Below are 18,835 nucleotides of genomic sequence, written 5' to 3'. Positions count from 1 at the left end.
TGCTCTGCCCTTTCACCTCCTTCCCGCCCCCCCCCCCCCCCCCCAAACTCTGCTCCATCTTCATGGTTTGCTGCTGCCCTTTCCGTTGCCCCCAGATGAGTGAGCAGTTTGCCCGACACATTGACCAGCAGATCCAGAGTGGCCTGATGGGTGGAACCCCTGGAGTAGAAGTACTGGGGCAGCTCCAGTGGCACCTGGAGCCCATCATGGTCCTCTCTGGCCTGGAGCTCGCCACGACTTTTGAGCACTTCTACCAGTGAGTGCGGGTCTGGAGAGGCAGGGTGTGCAAGGCCTAGAGTCTGAGGGTGGGGGGAGAGGCAGGGTATGCAAGGCCTAGAGTCTGAGGGTGGGGGGAGACCTGAGTCTTAGAGGGAAGGCAAGGGAGGTGCAATGGGGAGGCGAGGTTAAGATGCAGAGGTGGCTGTGGCCCTGGCGTGGAGAATGAGGCAGGCTGCAATGGGGGGACCTATATTCTGGAGCGGGAGGCCCTGCCGAGCGCCCACATTGAGGCTCGGCTGGGCTGTGCACGCTGCAGGCACTACATGGCGGACCGTCTTCTGAGCTTGGGCTCAAGCTGGCTGGAGGGGGCCGTGCTGGAGCAGATCGGCCTTTGTTTCCCCAACCGCCTCCCCCAGCAGATGTTGCGGAGCCTGAGCACCTCGGAGGAGCTGCAGCGCCAGTTCCACGTATACCAGCTCCAGCAGCTGGACAAGCTGTTCTTGGAGCAGGAGGATGAGGAGGAACAGGGCCTGGAAGAAGAGGAGGTAAGAGCAAGGGAAAGAGTAGGGGAATAGGCGAGCAGGAGAATCTGGACCAAAGAAGGGAGCCCAAGAGCCCTTGGAATCCTTCTGTCTCTCAGGAGGAAGAGGAGGAAGAGGAGGCCGAGGAAGAGCTCTTTATCGAAGATCCAAGTCCAACAGTCTCTGTACTGGTCCTGTCACCACGCTGCTGGCCCGTCTCCCCTCTCTGCTACCTGTACCATCCCAGAAAGTGCCTTCCCACAGAATTCTGTGATGCCCTTGACCGCTTCTCCAGTTTCTACAACCAGAGTGAGGAGATAGGGACAGGCAATTGGAGATTGGGGTGAGATTTGGGGTGGCATCTCAGAGAGGAAACGGAGAGAGGATCTTTGGACAGGAATGCGTAGATAGGAAGAAAAGTGGTTTCTGGATAGAACCATCCCTAGGGAACGGTGAAGTGTGGGTTAGATCTTCATTAATTTTTCTCATTTTTTTCACCTTTGTATGAACTTGCTCTGTTTTTCCTTTTTTGACTTGAAGTTGTATGCTTATTTAATTTTTAGTCTTTTCAGATTTCTGGTTTTCAAATGAAAGTATTTAAGGCTGTTTATTTCCTATCAGCATTGCTTCAGCTGCATTCAGTAAGTTCTTGGTTTTGTGTGTTTTTTTTAAGAGTCTTCTTTTTTTTAATTGAGGTAGAATTAGTATTCAATGAAGTACACAAATCTTAATTATAGCTTAATGAAATTTATATCCGTATGCCCTCCTGTAAGCAGCGCCCCCGCCTGATCAAGATACGGAACATTGCCAGCCCAGCAAAAGGCTTCCTCCTTCATGTCCCCTTTCTAGTCAGTATCTTCTTCCAGGAGAAATTACTATTCTCCCTTTTATCATCATAGGTTTCCGCCTTTAATTTAAACATCATATAGATGGAATCATAGAGTATGTATTCTGCGGTGTCTGATTTCTCTCACTGGATGTAATGTCTGTGGGAGTTTTTCAGGTTGGCAGTTAAACATCATTACTTTGTTCTTTTGCATTGCTGATTCATGTTCCACTGCATGAATTATGGATATTTGGGATGTCACATAAGTTTTTATCATGTAGTACTTGATTATTGTTTAGTTCTAAGAATTTTCTAATTTCCATTTTATTTCTTTGATTTATTAGTTTTCTGGAAGTATATACTTTAAAGTTTCCAAACTTTTTTTTTTTGCTTAGTCATCTTTTGGTTTAGATTTTAACCTTCATTCCCTGTGGCCAAAGAAAGTGATTTCTGTGATTCTGAATCTTTGCATTTAGTGAGACTTATTTCATGGCCTAGTAGGTGATCAGATTTTATAAGTGTCTGTGTGTGATTAAGAAGAATGTGTACTCTTCAACTGTTGGATATAGGATTCTATATATTCCTGTAAATTGACCTTGTTAATTGTGTTGTGCAAATCTGTATCCTTACTCATGTTTGTTTGCTTGATTTATTACTTAGAGAAGTTTGCTAAAATTTACCATTACAATAGTGAAGTTTTAAACTTCTAGTCATGTCAGTTTTACTTTATGTATTTTTTGACTACATTATCAGACACAAGGTTAAAATCATTTAACAGTAGATAATAATAGAACTTTATATAGCAGTAATAATAGAACTCTCTGCAATGATGGAAAAGTTCTTTTCTGTGCTGTCAAAAATGACAGCCATTCATGTCTACTGAGCACTTTTAATGGGACTAGTGTGACTGAGGAACTCAGTATTTAATTTTATGTACTTCAGAGTTTAATGTTAAATAGCCACATGTGGTAAGTGGCTACCGCATAGTGGACTATGTAGATTTAGAATCTTCATGGTCATTTAAGCCTTATTGTAATGAAATGACCATCTTTCTTTCTAGTGAAGTTTTTTCTCTTAAGGTCTGTTTTTATCTGGTATTAATAGTTTACCAGCTTTCTTTGATTGGTATCTTTCTAGTATGTCTATTTCTATCCTTTTACTGTTTTCTTTTGGATTGATCATTATTTTAGGTCTCTTTTATTGTGGTAAAATATGACTAGCTTAGTTTGCCATTTTAGCCATTTTAAGTATAAAATTCAGTTGTCCTTTTACTTGAAAACTGTTTAATTTGGAAATAATCTGAAATTTACAGAAAAAAATATTGTAATAATAATATAACAAGCACTTGTAAACTCTTTTCTCTTTAAGTTTATTTTAGGCTGCACTGGATCTTTGTTGCTGTGCACAGACTTTCTCTAGTTGCAGTGAGTAGGGTCTGCTCTCTAGTTGCGGTATGCAGGCTACTCATTGTGGTGGCCCTTCTCATGGTGAAGCAGAGGCTCTAGGCAGGAGGGCTTCAGTAGTTGCCACGCGTGGGCTCAGTAGTTATGGCTTGTTTGCCCCATGGCATATGGAATCTTCCCAGACCAGGGGTCGAACCCATGTACTCTGCATTGACAGGCAGATGCTCAATCACTGGACCATCAGGGAAGTCCTCATATACTCTTCATCCACGTTTACCTGTTGTTAATGTTTTGCTCCATTTGCTTTTTCTATTTGCTCTTTGTGCACATATACATATCTATAAATGTCTATGTATGTGTATGTGTGTATACTTTTTTCATGAACCGTTGCTTATATGTTGGCTCTTTGCCCCTAAATAATATACATTTCCTAAGAATAAAATGTTCTTTTATGAAACCAGCACTCCATTTATTACTTTCAAATATTTTACATTCATATAATACTTTTAATCTACTTTCCATATTCCAGTTTTGTTGATTACTCCATAATGTCATTTTTTTTTTCAGTCCTGGAGAGAAAGGATCCAGTTCAGGAGCACCTGTTGCATTTAGTTGTTGTATCTCTAGTCTCCTTTAATCTGGAGCAGTTCCACAGGCTTTATTTTTTATGATATTGACACCTTGGGAGATATAATCCTTTAAAATTTTCTAATTCCTCCTTTTAAGCTTATGTATTTCTGGATTCAAGTTACACATTCCTGGCCAGAGTACTAAGTGATGTTACATCTTCCAAGGATATTATACATGGAAACACAAGATTACCATCTGCTCCTTGTTTGTAATGTTAATTTTGATAGCCTGGTCAAGAGGTGGTTTGATTTCTCCACTGTACAGTTAATATTTTTTTCCCTTGCTACTATTAATAAGCAATCTGTTGGCAGTATACTTTAAAGCATGCCAGTATTCTACTCTCATCAGAATTTCCCCTAGTAGCATTTTACGATTTTTTTAGCCACCCATGCGGCTTGCGGAGTCTTAGTTCCCCAACCAGGGATTGAACTGGGCCCTGGCAGTGGAATCAGTAAGTCCTAACCACTGGACCTCCAGGGAATTCCCTCATTGTTCTTTTAACTTTGACTTCCTTTTATATTTTAGACATGTGTCTTTATTTAAAATATTAATACCTAGAACCTGTTTTCTTTTTTTTTTAGAACCTGTTTTCTAATCAACCTAAAATCTCTCTTTTTGAATTATCAATTTTTGTCTAGTTATTATAAGTAATGACGTTTGACTTTTCTTATAATTTTAAACTTTAGTTATTTTATATATACGGGAGTATGTAAAAATACAGTTAAAGCAAGAAAGTTAAGTAGAACACTAACAGATGTGATTCCTCCCTGGGTTTTTGTGCATTCTATTATTTTGGATTTTTAAAATTCCTTTTTGTCTCTATCAGTTTTGGAAGTTATGCATTCTGTGTCTGTAGTTGATTGCTCTTATATTTTTAATGTAAGTTTAACTTGTTAATGTCACCTCCCATCTCCCTGAAAAGTGGAAGGACCATAGAAAATCTTAATTCCAGTCTGATCCCCATCTTGTACCTTTTTTTCTCTCCCAGCTGGTGATTATTGTTATTGTTTTATTCAGTTCGGATTTGCCATCTTACCAGTTGCTTTAGTCACCATTCCTTTTGTACCTTGATCCTCCTTTCCGAATACAGTTTTCCTCCTAAAGTACATTATTTAGAGGTTTTTTTTTTATCAGTTTTTATTTTAGAATGGCTTATTTTCATCTTCATTTAGAAAATCTTTTTATTGTGAGAAGTTTTGACATACCGAAAAGTAGACAGAATAAACTTCAGTATATCAATATGTATCAGTTCATGGCCAATTTTGCTTCATCTGTACCCCACCCACTTTCCCCACCCCTCAGATAAAGACTCCTTTTAAAAGCCAGGATTCTATAATTATCAAACTTATAGAAATTAGTAGTAGTTCCTAATATTATCAGATATACAGTCAGTATTCGTATTTCCTTAATTATCTTGAGCTTTTTAGAGTTTTTTGTGGGTTTTTTGGGCCTATTGAGGATCCAGTGTGAGCCCACATCTTACATTTGATGAGTTAAATCTCTCGTCTCCCTCAGTGTATAGATCCCTGCCTCAGTTCTCCTCCCCTCCTGCAGTTGTTTGTGGAGGACACTGGGTAGTTGTCCAAGCAGAATTGTCCACAGGCTGGATTGTGTTTACCTGGTGTCCTCTAGCACGGTCCTCTGTCTCCTCCTTTCCTGAAGACCGATATTTAGGTGTTCAGATATAGGAGCTTATTTAGATTCTGGGTTGATTTTCTCAGGCAAGGTCATGTCATAGGCAGTGTTGTGTACTTCCTTCAGGAGGTTGTCTTTCTGTGTGATGTTAAAGTGGATTTCAGCATTGTCTGTCCAATCTATACATTATACATAATTTCCCATCAGCTGTTCATGAGACATTCATTCTCATTCCCATTAGGGTTAGGAGCTAATGACATTCTGCTTTTGTCATCCTCTCTCCATGTGTTAGCCAGGAGGCTCTATCTATAGAGAGAACCTTTCTCTCATCAGCTTTTTGGTTACCTTGAAGGTCCATTTATACAGGAAAGGCTTGATTTTCTTTTCCTCTCCCTCTTTTTTAACCACTTTTCAAAATAATGTATTGGTTCTGTAGCTTCATCCAAAGATGACCCATGAGGTCTTTGAAAAATAAAAGATATCATTATGACCTCATGGCTTTTAAAATATTCCATGTTTTTCAGTCCATCACAGATGGTTTTTTGTTTTTGTTTTTTGACATTCACATTGTCCCATCTTGGGCCAGAGAGCACCTCTCATTCTGGTTCCTTTTGATACCCTCTCCTCGTGACAGCATCCTTGCTTTCTAGTCTGAGCAAACACCCCAGGCTCACAGTGGGCGGCAGAGACTCAGCCTAGCAGATCTCTAAAACTATCAAGGTCTCTGGGAGCAAAGCCCAGCTCTTCTCTCTGGTGTTTCTGCTGTGGAGCTCACCTGGCACCGGGCTGGGCACGGGGTGGGGCACAGGCTGCCCTGAGGCAGACGCAGAGGGGCTGTGCTCGGGACACCGGATGAGGTGCACGTGTGAGTGTGTGTGTGTGTGAGTGTGAGTGCTGGGCCCTGCTCCCCATGTGAGTGTGTATGTGAGTGCTGGGCCCTGCTCCCCACAGAGACTAGCAGAGCCTGGCGAATGCTCCACGCTCGCCTCAGCCCTGACCCCTCGTTTCCCCTGCTGTCTCCACTTCCTCCCTCGACACTCCCAGGTCAGAACCATCCGGTCCTGGATGTGGGGCCACACCGGCGGCTGCAGTGGACGTGGCTGGGCCGGGCGGAGCTGCGGTTCGGGGACCAGACGCTGCATGTGTCCACCTTGCAGATGTGGCTGCTGCTGCATTTCAATCAGACGGAGGTGCCTCAGCTCCTCGGCCTCTCTGTCTCCTCCTCCAGTTCGTCTGTCGCTGTTTTCCTCCACGCTGCCTGTCCCACCTTCTGTCCCTCCTCTCCTTTTCCTTTGCCTTGACTATCTTCTCCTGACTGGCCCTGTTTCTCCCTCCCAGGAGGTGTCAGTAGAGGCTTTGCTGAAGAAGTCTGACCTCAGCCCCGAGCTGCTGCTCCAGGCCCTCCTACCCCTCACCTCTGACAGCGGCCCTTTGACCCTACAGGAGGGTCAGGACTTCCCACCTAGGGGTAGGTCCGAGGTGGTGGGGCTGGGCTGAGCCTCTGCTCCCAGGGGGTGGGCTCTCTGGGTGGGGGAGATACAGGGGATGAGAATGGAGTCCCCTTTGCCCTCACTCGTCTGTCCCTTCCCCTCTTGGGGCGCTGACTGGGAGTGGGTTCCAGGTGTGCTGCGTCTCCGGGATCCTGGGCTCTGGCCCCGTGGGGAGGCCCTGTGGCTCCTGCCTCCCCAGACATACCTGAACGTGGAGAAGGATGAAGGCCGGACCCTGGAGCAGAAGAGGAACCTCCTGAGCTGTCTTCTTGTCCGTATTCTCAAAGCGCACGGGGAGAAGGGCCTCCACATTGACCAGCTGGTTTGTCTGGTAGGCACAGGGGACCCTGATGGTGCGGGGAGGAGGAGGGAGTCGTGTTTGGGGGTGGGGTGGGGGGCAGGGGTCATCACGGGGAAGGTGGGTGACATTCCCATCTGGGTTTTCTATTCCTGATGGGAAGTTAGAAGGTGGAGACCAGACATGAGTGCTGACCGTGTGCCAGGATCTATTCTAAAAAGTTTCCATGATTAAGTCATTTAACCAACACAGAAATACTATGAGATTGGTGGTGTTGGTATTACTACTATTATTATTATCCCCATTTAACAGATAAGAAAAATGGGGCATGAGTTAGTAACTGATCCGTAGTCAGGCAGCTAGTAAGTGGCAGATCTGGGCACTGATCCCAGGCAGGGCTGGCTGCTCTGGGTAACTGCAGCCCACGTGTTTCCTCACCTCCCATTCAGGTTCTGGAGGCCTGGCACAAGGGTCCAAATCCCCCTGGAAGCCTGGGCCGCGCCATTGCTGGGGGTGTGGCCTGTACCAGCACGGATGTCCTCTCTTGCATTCTTCACCTCCTGGGCCAGGGCTATGTGGAACGGCGGGATGACTGGCCCCAGATCCTCACATACGCCACCCCGGAGCCCTCGGGGCCCTGCCGAGGCCAGGCAGAGATACCCTTCTTTGGCAGCCAGACCTCTGAGACCTCCAAGATGAGGTAGCCACCACTAGCCCCGTCCCCCTGCTGCAGGGACCCCCAGGACAGATGGCACCACAGTGACACGGGAGGGGTCACAGTGCCAAAGCCAGGCTGCCAGAACAAAGACATGTCATTTCTTTCTTTGTCTAGCACCATTTTCCCTCTCTCTGATACTAGTCCTCACCCCCACTCCCAGCGCCATCACCCCCTTTGCTTCCTTCCCAGGCAGGGGCCTTGCTCTCCCTAGACTCCTAAAGCCAGCCCTTAGGTAGGAGTCCAAGACTCATAAACTCTTTTCTGGATGTCTTTCATTCTAAGCAGAATTGAAATACTGGGCAGACACATACTGAGTACTAACTATGCACTCTGCTTAGTGAAATATACAAATTCTATGAATAGTTTTCAGGAAGTCTGTTCTCCAGAGGAATTTGCCATAGGATTCTGCTAGCTAGCTGGCACCCTAAAGCTCTTTACCTCAGTTCCAGTTCACCAGGAGTTGTTCTGCTTTTATGCCTGCTGTTCATATCATGTGTAAATGTGAATTTTCTAGAGTCATCTTTCTCAAACTTTCACTCGCACACATTTTCAAGTTCACTAGAGCTCCCTGTGACACTTAGGCTGCTGGTCCACAGACCACACATTGAGGAATAAGGCTGTAGACTCTCTCTCACTAGACACGCTGGGAGAATTTGGGGAGGGACCTGCAGTATGATTGTCCCATCAGTTAGCACCGTGACCCCTGCCCACTAGATTCCAGTACTGCTTCAGTCACTGTGACTGCCAGCCCCACCCCCACATACAAATGCTCCTGTGGAGGCTGTGCTCTGATGGTGGGGTGATGATCCTCAGGCTGATTCAGCAAGTGTGGATGGAGATGCACAAGTGGGGACCGGGGAGCCATGGTGGTGTCCAGCCAGTGGGTTAGATAAGCAGGGCGGTGAGACTGACCGCTGACCCCTCTCTCCCTCAAGCCCAGAAGCCGTGGCTGCCCTGGCTTCCCTCCAGCTGCCTGCGGGCCGCACCATGAGCCCCCAGGAGGTGGAAGGGTTGATGGAGCAGACGGTGCGGCAGGTGCAGGAGACGTTGAATCTGGAGCCCGACGTGGCACAGCACCTCCTGGCTCATTCCCACTGGGGCACCGAGCAGCTGCTGCAGAGCTACAGCGACGACCCCGAGCCGCTGCTGCTGGCAGCCGGGCTGTGTGTGCCCCAGGCCCAGGCCGCCCCCGCGCGCCCCGACCACTGCCCAGTGTGCGTCAGCCCCCTGGCGCCCGACCACGACTTGCCTGCCCTCTGCTGCCGGCACTACTGCTGTAAGGTGAGGCTCTCCTCCCCCCAGCACCACAACTCGGGCAAGGCCACTTCTGGTCCTGGGCGATGTTGGATGAGTCTCTTAGTCCCTCTTAAGCTGGTTTTGTCATTGGTAAGTGGTGCTTTGACACTGCAGGGTGGTGGTTAGGATCTGGTGGTATGTGTCTGTGGTTCTTAACATTTTGCTGCATATTGTGCTCACTGGGAACTTTTAAAAAATCCCAGTGCTCAAAGTATGCCCCAGACCAATTAAATGAGAATCTCGAGAGGTGAAACAAGAGCTCCTCAGGGGATTCTAGTGTTCAGCCAAATTTGAGAACAATAGATAATACATACACATGTACAGAATCAAATCACTAGCACTTTGTAAATGAGAAGTGTTCGGAAATTGGTGATGACTATGTTTATGCTTTTCTTATCACCACCAAAGGTTTTTTTATTCCAAAACGTCATCACTTCTTTTTATCTGTACACGTTCACTTAACATAAAAATTAAAAGGAATGGTTTAAAACAAAAAACAGCACAAATGCAGAGGGAAGTCCAGGAAGTCAGGCTGCCGCGAAGCTGAGCAGAGAAGACCAGCTGGGGAGGGAGCACCCTTGGGGTGGCGAGGGCCGAGGCAGGAAGCCGGGTGCTGAGTGCCTGTCTCCCCTGCCCCTGCCTCACAGCTTGTAGGACCAGAGCCCACACCCATCCACTTAGCAGGATGAGCGCCCTTGTTGCCATGAATTCTAGCCGCCTCTCTCAGCAGCGCCGCCCCAGTGGTGGGTGACCTGGGCCATGTGCGTTTGCATGCGTGTGTACTTGTACTTTTTCTCCTTCCCTTTTGCTCAGCTTCAAGTTACTCTTCTCACATAGTTGCCTCTGCCCCCTGTTCCCAGGTTCTTAATTATTCCCTTTACACTTCCACTTTTTTGTTCAACTAATGCTTGTCATGGACTTCCTGCGTGCACAGCGCGGGGTGCTGCGTGAGGGAGTGGGGAGACCCCGGCAGACAAGGACCCGAGAGCTAATAATAACCACAGCTAATATTTATGGGGGCCTCATTCTGGGCCATTGTGCTGTTTTACAAGCATTGTCTCGTTTAATTCCTGGAAGGTGAGCACAGCAGTGGGACAGCGGAAGGAGAGATTTGGGAGGCGGACGGGAGCCTAGTTAGTTGGGCTGGCAGACAAGGGTCTTTATGGGAAGCCCTGGTGGGTTTTGAGCAGAAATACAATAAGATCTGATTTCCAGTTTTGAAAAAATCACTTGGTATGGAGAAAAGGTTTGGACTGAACAAGAGTGAAAGCAGGGACGCTGGTTCAGAGGTTTATACAAAGAGGCAAGAGGTGCTGGCCGCTGAGCCTAGGGACAGTGAAGGGGTGGACAGATTGGGACATGTGTGGGGTAGCGCTGACAGGGTTGTGGCTGAGGACACGGGCATCAGGACAGCTCCTGGGGTTTTGACCTGAGCATCTGGCAGGAGGAGTTGGGGGAACTGTTAGGCCTGGGGTTGGGGTGCAGGGCAGATATTTGAGGGGAAGTTCCATCCATTTTGGCCAAGTAAAGTTTGAGCTGCTTTGTTGGACACCTGTGTGGGACTGTCAAGTGGACAGTGGATTTTTGAATTTGGAAATAAGTGCAGAGGCCTGGCTGGCATCACCCAAGGGGAGAGGAGCAGGCCCAGGGCGCTGAGCCTGGGGCAGCCCCACCCTGTAGAGACAGAGACAGGAGCCGGGAAACAGCTCAGCAACGCAGGCTGAATCCAGCCCAGCAGAGGAGCCAGTGGCGGAGTGCAGGAGCCACTGACGGGGGAAGCCTTGGGGCCTGGAGCAGTGGGAGACAGCTTCCCGGGTTGAGGCTTGAGTGGCTGAGGGCAGGAGGAGAGTCCAGGCATTCCGTGGGGCTGGGCAGTGGGGACAGTGGAGGCCAAGGGTAAGCCCCAAGCAGAGAGGCTCCTCGCGGGCATGGAGCAGGTTCCAAACTGAGACGCTGGCCGTCGTCCTGCAGGGCAGTGCTCCTACCCCACAGCTATCAGGCCCTGAGGGCCTGTGTGCCTGGGTGTCTGTATGTGGAAAAGGATTTTGCATTCTACTTCCCAGCTTATCTGGGCTTGTTTCACTATAGGAAGGGGTTGGTTTTGTTTAGTACTTTGAGTGAAAATAGTTCAGTAAAGCACTTATTTATCATGGAGAGTCCTCATGGAACCACCTGGGGGCTCTCCTGGGGTTTGGATCCATCATTCAGGGAAGCTCGGCAGTAGGCAGTGTGAGGGAGAGGGTCCTTAATGGGAGTGTTTTGGAGGCTCAGGTGCTCATGGAGGTAGCTGGTGTCTTCAGGAGGGATGAGGGAAGGAACGGTTGAGAGTGGAGGGGATGATGAGGGCTGATGAGGGGGGAGGGAATGATGAGGGCTGATGTTGGGATGGAGGGGATGATGAGGGCTGATGTTGGGGGGAGGGGATGATGAGGGCTGATGTTGGGATGGAGGGGATGATGAGGGCTGATGAGGGGAGGGGATGATGAGGACTGATGTTCGGGGGAGGGGATGATGAGGGGAGGGGACGATGAGGGCTGATGTTGGGATGGAGGGGATGATGAGGGCTGATGAGGGGGGAGGGGATGATGAGAGCTGATATTGGGATGGAGGGGATGTTGAGGGCTGATGTTGAGGGGGGAGGGGATGAGGGCTGATGTTGCTGGGGAGGAGATGATGAGGGCTGATGTTGGGGGCGAGGGGATGATGGCCTGGGTTGGGGTATGGCAGTGACGTGAGAGCAGGAGAAGGATTTATGAGTTGTGACAGCTCCAGCACTGGTGACTGGGGGGTAGGGTGGCTGATCAGGATTTAGGGGTGCAGTGGAGGAGGCTGAGTCTGGGGAGGTGGGGGCATGGAGACAGGCCTGAGGTAAGAAGTTGAGCCAGATGAGGTAGCAGCTATAGCACAGTGGGCCCCGGCCAGCCCCCCAGGCCTTCTTTCTCTCTAACCTTGCTCTCTCCAAGTTGTTCTCAGAACTTGAATCGTCTTCTTTTTCTTGATTCTCTTTTACCCATCCCAACAATAATTTTAATTACCACGGCTTGCACACCTCAAAGTGAACTGTAATCGGGGCCAATCAGGAAAACCCCTGGAGGCCAGAAAGGTTAGGGTCAGTGTTGAGGCTGACGTAGCAGCAGGCCTGTCTCTGGCCTTGCTCGTGTCGGGGAGGGGTCCTGCTCCTGCGCTATGCCTGAGCGGCCACTCCCGTGTCCCTCCCAGTCTTGCTGGAATGAATATCTCACAACGCGAATTGAACAGAACCTCGTGCTGAACTGCACCTGCCCCATTGCCGACTGTCCGGCCCAGCCCACGGGGGCCTTCATCCGTGCCATTGTCTCCTCACCAGAGGTCATCTCCAAGGTACCCCACTCTGTCTTGAGAGGCTCGGGGGCACAGCCCCCGGGAGCAGGGGGCTCCCAGAGGCGTGGTGTCGGAGAGCCAGGCCCTCACCTCGTGGCCCCTGCACCCCCACAGTATGAGAAGGCCCTCCTGCGAGGCTACGTGGAGAGCTGCACCAACCTGACCTGGTGCACCAACCCCCAGGGCTGCGACCGCATCCTCTGCCGCCAGGGCCTGGGCTGTGGGACCGCCTGCTCCAAGTGCGGCTGGGCCTCCTGCTTCAGCTGCAGCTTCCCCGAGGTGGGGGCCCACCCTAGCTCTGCCCCCTTGCCGGGGTCCATACCCCTCCCTCCCCCCCACCCCCTGGACCCTGCCCTGTCCTCTCCGCACCAACCCGTCCACAATAAGGACTCAGCTGTGCCCTCGCTGCCCCTTCCTCCTCTAGGCACACTACCCTGCCAGCTGCGGCCACATGTCTCAGTGGGTGGATGATGGCGGCTACTACGATGGCATGAGCGTGGAGGCCCAGAGCAAGCATCTGACCAAGCTCATCTCCAAGCGCTGCCCCAGCTGTCAGGCTCCCATTGAGAAGAATGAGGGGTGTCTGCAGTAAGAGGGGGTAGTGTGGGTGGTGGCAGGGTTGGAGGCTTGGGAGAGGGTGGGAGACCTGGCAGAAGGAAGGGGCAGTGGATGGACCAGAAAGCTCAGGAACCACGGGGAGGTCCTCAACTACCTCCTCGCACCTTCCAGAGTGATTCCAGTGTTCTTCCCCCCACTTTTAAGCTTGCATGTCTGGGGGGATTTGGAAGCCAGGGTATGGTTGGTAGGGATTAGTGAAATTAAGGAGACTTAAGAGCGCATGGGAGGGGCCAGCGGTGTGCCCAGGCCCTGGCGTTCCTGGTAGGGCCCTGGCCTGAGGTAGGAATCCTGACCAGCTAGCCTCCTCCACAGCATGACCTGTGCCAAATGCAATCATGGATTCTGCTGGCGCTGCCTCAAGTCCTGGAAGCCAAATCACAAAGACTATTACAACTGCTCCGCCATGGTAAGGAGCTGGTGCCCAGAGGAGGCAGGCGGAGGCCCCGGGGCGGGCAGGGGCCTAGGCGCAGACAGCTCCATGTCCCAAGCAGCTGGAGAGGTGAAACAAGGCTCAGTGGAGAGAAGACTGAAGGCCCCGGGGCCTGCAGGTGCTGGGAGTTCCGTCCTGAGAGGTCTGTGCACAAAGACCTTCAGCCCCAGAGTCGGCCCTCCCACACCAGGCGGGGACGGGGGCCTACAGAGAGACTGTGGCAGGCTGGGCGCTCCCAGGAGGCCCAGGGCAGAGAAGAGCAAGGATTCTGAGTGAGGGCCTGGCTTCACTGTGTAGTCAGCCTGCCAGGCCTCAGCACCCTTATCTCACAGTTACGAGAAATGAAGGAAGGAATCTGGGTAGAGCAGCAGCAGGCCTCCGTGAATGGTGGCTGGTCTGAGGAGTAACCTCATCTTGTCCCTCCGATCACCCAACAGTCCTCTTGACGTGTCTTCACCAGGTAAGCAAAGCCGCGCGCCAGGAGAAGCGCTTCCAGGACTACAACGAGAGGTGTACTTTCCATCACCAGGCCCGGGTGAGCAGGGAGGAGACGGCGGGGTGGGCACGGAGGTCAGAGGGCTGGGCTGGATGGCCGGGCGCTCTTCTGAGGGGTGGGGCTGCACCCCCTGGCGCTGACGGCTGCCTCTCTGCACAGGACTTTGCTGTGAACTTGCGGAACCGTGTGTCTGCCATCCACGAGGTGCCCCCGCCCAAATCCTTCACCTTCCTCAGTGATGCCTGCCGGGGTCTCGAGCAGGCACGAAAGGTTGTGTGGGGTGGGCTGGGCAGAGGGTGGACGGGAAGAGGGGGAGGGTGGGAGGCAGCCTCAGCAGGAGCATGCTGGGGCCCCGCAGGTGCTGGCCTACGCCTGCGTGTACAGCTTCTACAACCAGGACACAGAGCACATGGACGTGGTGGAGCAGCAGATTGAGGCCCTGGAGCTGCACACCAATGCCCTGCAGATCCTCCTGGGTGAGCCTCCGTCCCCCTAGCACCTACCCCCAATGTACAGATGGGTGGGTGACCCGGCCCTAGCCGCCCACCTTCACTCTGGCCCCTGGAGCTTCCTGTTCCTCGTAACCTTGTTACCATCTTCAAGTTCCACCCCACAGGTCCACAGTACACACCCCCACCCGACCTTTGCTTTGATTACGGCCTGTCCCCACCTCTAGGCTGTGAGCCCTGGTAGATGTGGGGAGCACATGGTAGGCGTCTGTGGGAGGAAGGGAAGAAGGGAGGGAGCCCCGCGCCCTGCCCCCTCTGCAGAGGAAACGATGCTGCACTGCAGAGACCTGGCCTCCTCGCTGCGCCTCCTGCGGGCTGAGCACCTCAACACTGGCCTGGAGCTGCTGCGGCGGATCCAGGAGCGGCTGCTGGCCATCCTGCAGCACTCTACCCAGGTAGCCGCCCACCCACCTGGCCTTCCTGCCCTGACTTGGCACCGCCTGCCACAGCCCCCAGCACCCTGGGGGGATCCTGACGGAAAGGATTCGAGGGCACACGGACCTGGCCCGAATCCCAGCTCCCAGCCCTGCCACTCTGCCCCCTGGCCTTTCCTACAAAATGAAGGAGGTGGTTAGCCCAGGTTAAGGGTATCTGGCCAGGTACTTGCTCTCCAGAACTCACTTGGGGAACTTTTTCAGAAGATTCTTCCCGGATTTAGAATCCTAGGAGTTGGGGGCCAAAGGGCAGGGATCCACCAGAGTAAGGGAGCTGAGGTTCTTTCCGGCTCCCATACACTGATGTTGAGTCTCAACTAGGAATCCCACCGTCAGGGAGCTTACGGACTGGTACGTAACTTGGGCAGAAAAGGCATGATCACACAATGGTAAGGGTAGGTGGTGCCTCACCACTGTATCCTGGGTCGCTGGAGACCACCTGTCATGTTACCCAGTCAATGGCTCATAGAGCGGGGTGCTGGGGTTGGTGGGGAGGCATTCCTGGCTCTTGGCCCTCGGGGGACACCAGGTGAAGGAACACTGGGTGCCAGAGCCCAGGGTCTGCTGCTCCCCACATTGTCCCGTCTCCTTGCCAGGATTTCCGGGTTGGTCTCCAGAGTCCATCATCCGAGTCCCGGGAGACGAAAGGACCCAACGTGCCTGGCAGTCAGTGAGTGGCGGGGACCCCACCACGGGGGGTGCGTGTGCACTGTGGCCCTGAGGTTGAGTGTGCGCCCTCCCAGGCCCCAGGGCTCCTCGGGACTGGAGATGGAAGAGGATGAGGATGAGGACGAAGATGACGTGCCCGAGTGGCAGCAGGACGAGTTTGAGGAGGAGCTGGACAATGACAGCTTCTCCTATGATGAGGAGTCTGAGAACCTGGACCAAGAGACTTTCTTCTTCGGCGACGAGGAGGACGATGATGAGGGCTACGACTGAGGGGGCAGGACGCAGGGAGCGCTGGGGTTACAGGGGTCAGGCATGCACCATTGTCCCCTCACATGGGGGCAGGTGGTTACCAGTGTCTGGCCCCATCTTCTGTTCACTGAATAAACTTTTTTTTTTCATATACTTCTCTGGAAGCAGACCAGACAGTTTCCTCAAAGGGCCACTTCAGCTCCCCCTGCCCTCACTCAAAGCCCATAGCAGACCACAGTGACTTACGTTAATAAAGGGAAATAAACGTCCATGGTACTCAGCCCACACGCCTCGGGCCCAGCACAGGGACAGGAAGGAATGGTCACCCCCCCCACAATCGGCTTCATCCAAATTTCTGAATGTTGCTGCAGGGAGCTTGAGCATGTTAGAAAGTCTCCTCTTGGGGGCCTGTAGACCTTTAAAGGTCTTTACATCTTGAAGTTGAGGGGGGTGTTAGGATATTATTGAGAACTGGACCTTCCTCTACCTACAGTGACATAATGTCAGAATTGTATACATGCCATGAATCAGTATTGGGGCTAAGAGCCAGGAGCCGAGTCTGGGGTCAGGAGAATTTAATAAAAACTGGGGTGAAAAAAAACTGGGGTGAAGTCAAACAGTTGGGTCAGGAGAGGCAGCCACCTGCTCAGGAGGATACGTCTCAAAGTACCGATCCAGCAGGGCCTCCACCTCTGCTTCCTCATAGTCCCACACAAGGAACCTGGAGCCATCAGCTGCTCCCCGGATCATGGCTGAGAGCACTGGGAAGGAGGAGGCAGGGTGAAGGTGGCTCCCCCCCACTTTCACACTCTCCTCCCCTCCCACACTGCCCATTACCCTTCCCTTCCCATCCCTTTCTGGGGTGGGTATTGTGCTCAGAGCCCCCCAAGGAAGGAGAGGAGGGCCAGGACCCAGGAGAGCTGGGAAAGGAGGCCAGGGCTGGGGGTGCTCACCTCGGCCAGACTGTGGGCGAAACAGGCACAGCACTGGTTTATGGAGGGCCACTGCCCGGCCCAGCTCATAGCCTACCCCCAGAGAGGGCTGGGTCACTTCTGCCACGACCACTGGGAAGAAAGGAGACCAGGCTCACCCTCGGGCTTGTGAGGGACACACGACACAGTCTGGCTGTGTGGAGGAGGGAACTTAGGGAGTCCCTTGGAGGCGGGGAGCCAGGCAGGTCCAGGGGATCTAGGACCCCAGGGGAGTGTGCAGGCAGGACGGGGGCCACTCACCATCTGCCTGCTGCAGCCAGGCCAGGTCCCGATCATGGATGAGCCTGTCGCCTCCAGCAGCCTCTTCCCCTGTGGTTGAGGGAAAGCTGGTCAGGGGCCTACCCTGGTCTTCAGTTCCTCTCCTCTGCCCTAGACACCCCCAGGTCCACCCTGCTCAGGGAAGGGGAGGGGACAGAGAGATGGCCTCCAAGGGCCCACCCAACACTAGGAGTCCATGAATTAAGGAAATGGAAGAGCCTGCAAGGAAAATGCAGCCCTGTGCAGGGGGGTGGAATGTGATCAACGACAGAAGTGATACAGGTGAGATGGAGGGACTCACCATGGGTCAATGATCAGAGGTGGAGAGGAGGAGGAATCGCATCCCAGGTGGGGATAGGCAAGAGGAGCAAGAGGCTGGCCCGTGCAAGGACCCTAGGGCCCCAGAGGCTCTCAGGCTTTGGTGGGTGTGAGAACCACCTGAGAACCTGATCAACTACAAAGACCCAGGGATCGATGAGCCTCGGCTGCTGACTGAGCTCTCCAGGTGATTCTCATACCCAGGCGAGTTTGAGAATCACTGCCTGAAAGCAGTGTAACCAGTGGGAGGTGGTGTGAAGGCAGGATATCCTGGGGTCACAGGGCCAGGATCCCAGCTTTCCAGCTTGATTCACTGGGAGCATGAGGGTCACACGCCCCAGATCAGAGCAGAATAACTGGAGAGCTCATTAAAAATGGACTCAAAGGTTTTATCCCAGGATCTACATTTTCAACAAGCTCCCTCAGAACACTGTTGAGCACAGGCTCTTCCCAAAGCACCAGCAACTTTGTGATGCATCTTTTTAAAGAGGATGCCCCAGGGACTTCCCTGGTGACCCAGTAGGTAAGAATCCACCTGCTAATGCAGAGTACATGGATTCCATCCCTGAATAGAGGAGGTTCCACATGCGTGTTGTGGAGCAACTGAGCCCGCAGGCCACAACTACTGAACCCAGGCTCCTCAACAAAAGAAGTCACTGCAATGAGAAGCCTGTGCGCAGCAATGAAGACCCAAGGCAGTCAAAAGTTAAATAGGTCTCTGAGAACTGCACTGGGTCCTACAGATCCTGGCTCTGTCCCCTGGGAGGGAAAGGGGGGGCAGACTTGAGGTTTCATGAGAAGTGTGTGTTTTGGCATCATTTCCAAAGTAGAAAACCAGCCAGGATCCGGGACTACCTCTCCGCAGGAGCAAGAGGATCAGAGGGCCTGAGAGAGATGGTGTTCGCAGGACCTGGGGTCTGTCGGGTCAGGGAGGGCCGGTACCTTCACGTCAAAGGAAAGCTCTGTGCTAGGTGGGAGAGATCAGAGGCCAGCGCGGCCCACTCCCATCCTGCTCCTACAAAAGCCTCCGGAAGGAGCCCAAGAAGTTCTCCACGAAAGACCCAAAGGTCAAGATGAATGCGGGGAAAGATGAATGGGAAAGACCCAAAAGTCAACTGAATGCGAGGAGTGGGCTCCCAGGTCGGACGCACGCGGTCTGAGCGCCCCACCGCAGTTCCTCCTCTCGGGCAGATGGGCCTGCCTGCGCCCTCCCCGCCGCCCGCGCCACGAGCTCCGCCTCCCTCACCGCTCTCGTCCAGCTCGGCGGCCGCCACATGCTCGGTGAGCACCACCCCGAAGCGCCGCAGGCGAGACACGATGCGCACGTAGAGCTCCCGGTCCTCGCGTCCGCCGCGGATGCTCCCGCAGAAGTACAGGGAGAGACTGCCCGGCTCCCCGCGCTCCAGGGTTCCAGCAGCCGCCGCCATCCCGGCCGCCGCAGGCCCCGCCCCTGCACGTGACCCGCC

The 18,835-nt window shown here is 52.3% G+C and overlaps 2 protein-coding genes across 3 annotated transcripts in view; one reads left to right on the top strand and one right to left on the bottom strand.

Annotated features, from left to right (window-relative positions):
• CUL9 (cullin 9) overlaps positions 1–15,954 on the top strand; it is a 35,044-nt gene extending 19,090 nt beyond the window's left edge. For both annotated transcript variants that reach the window (XM_020914078.2, XM_020914076.2), the window contains exons 24-41: positions 96–256; positions 536–764; positions 860–1,049; positions 6,279–6,424; positions 6,573–6,702; positions 6,856–7,055; positions 7,472–7,722; positions 8,676–9,021; positions 12,256–12,396; positions 12,511–12,675; positions 12,821–12,984; positions 13,327–13,420; positions 13,905–13,979; positions 14,100–14,210; positions 14,299–14,416; positions 14,711–14,844; positions 15,480–15,553; positions 15,627–15,954. In XM_020914078.2, coding sequence (XP_020769737.2) covers positions 96–256; positions 536–764; positions 860–1,049; positions 6,279–6,424; positions 6,573–6,702; positions 6,856–7,055; positions 7,472–7,722; positions 8,676–9,021; positions 12,256–12,396; positions 12,511–12,675; positions 12,821–12,984; positions 13,327–13,420; positions 13,905–13,979; positions 14,100–14,210; positions 14,299–14,416; positions 14,711–14,844; positions 15,480–15,553; positions 15,627–15,822 — 2,925 coding nt within the window. In that variant the 3' untranslated portion in view covers positions 15,823–15,954. The remainder of the gene's footprint in view (positions 1–95; positions 257–535; positions 765–859; positions 1,050–6,278; positions 6,425–6,572; positions 6,703–6,855; positions 7,056–7,471; positions 7,723–8,675; positions 9,022–12,255; positions 12,397–12,510; positions 12,676–12,820; positions 12,985–13,326; positions 13,421–13,904; positions 13,980–14,099; positions 14,211–14,298; positions 14,417–14,710; positions 14,845–15,479; positions 15,554–15,626) is intronic.
• A 407-nt stretch (positions 15,955–16,361) lies between these two features.
• Positions 16,362–18,835, bottom strand: LOC110151023 (5-hydroxymethyl-dUMP N-hydrolase). Its single transcript, XM_070456405.1, has 4 exons — positions 18,616–18,835; positions 17,034–17,102; positions 16,755–16,865; positions 16,362–16,562 (listed from the first exon to the last, which is right to left on the bottom strand). The coding sequence occupies exons 1-4, from the start codon at positions 18,794–18,796 to the stop codon at positions 16,414–16,416; spliced, it is 510 nt and encodes a 169-aa protein (XP_070312506.1). The 5' UTR covers positions 18,797–18,835; the 3' UTR covers positions 16,362–16,413.

Source organism: Odocoileus virginianus, chromosome 27 (genome assembly GCF_023699985.2).
Source record: "Odocoileus virginianus isolate 20LAN1187 ecotype Illinois chromosome 27, Ovbor_1.2, whole genome shotgun sequence".
NCBI classification, from domain to species: Eukaryota; Metazoa; Chordata; class Mammalia; order Artiodactyla; family Cervidae; genus Odocoileus; species Odocoileus virginianus.
The sequence above is the reverse complement of the archived record's forward strand: the minus strand, read 5'-3'. Positions and strand labels throughout refer to the sequence as shown.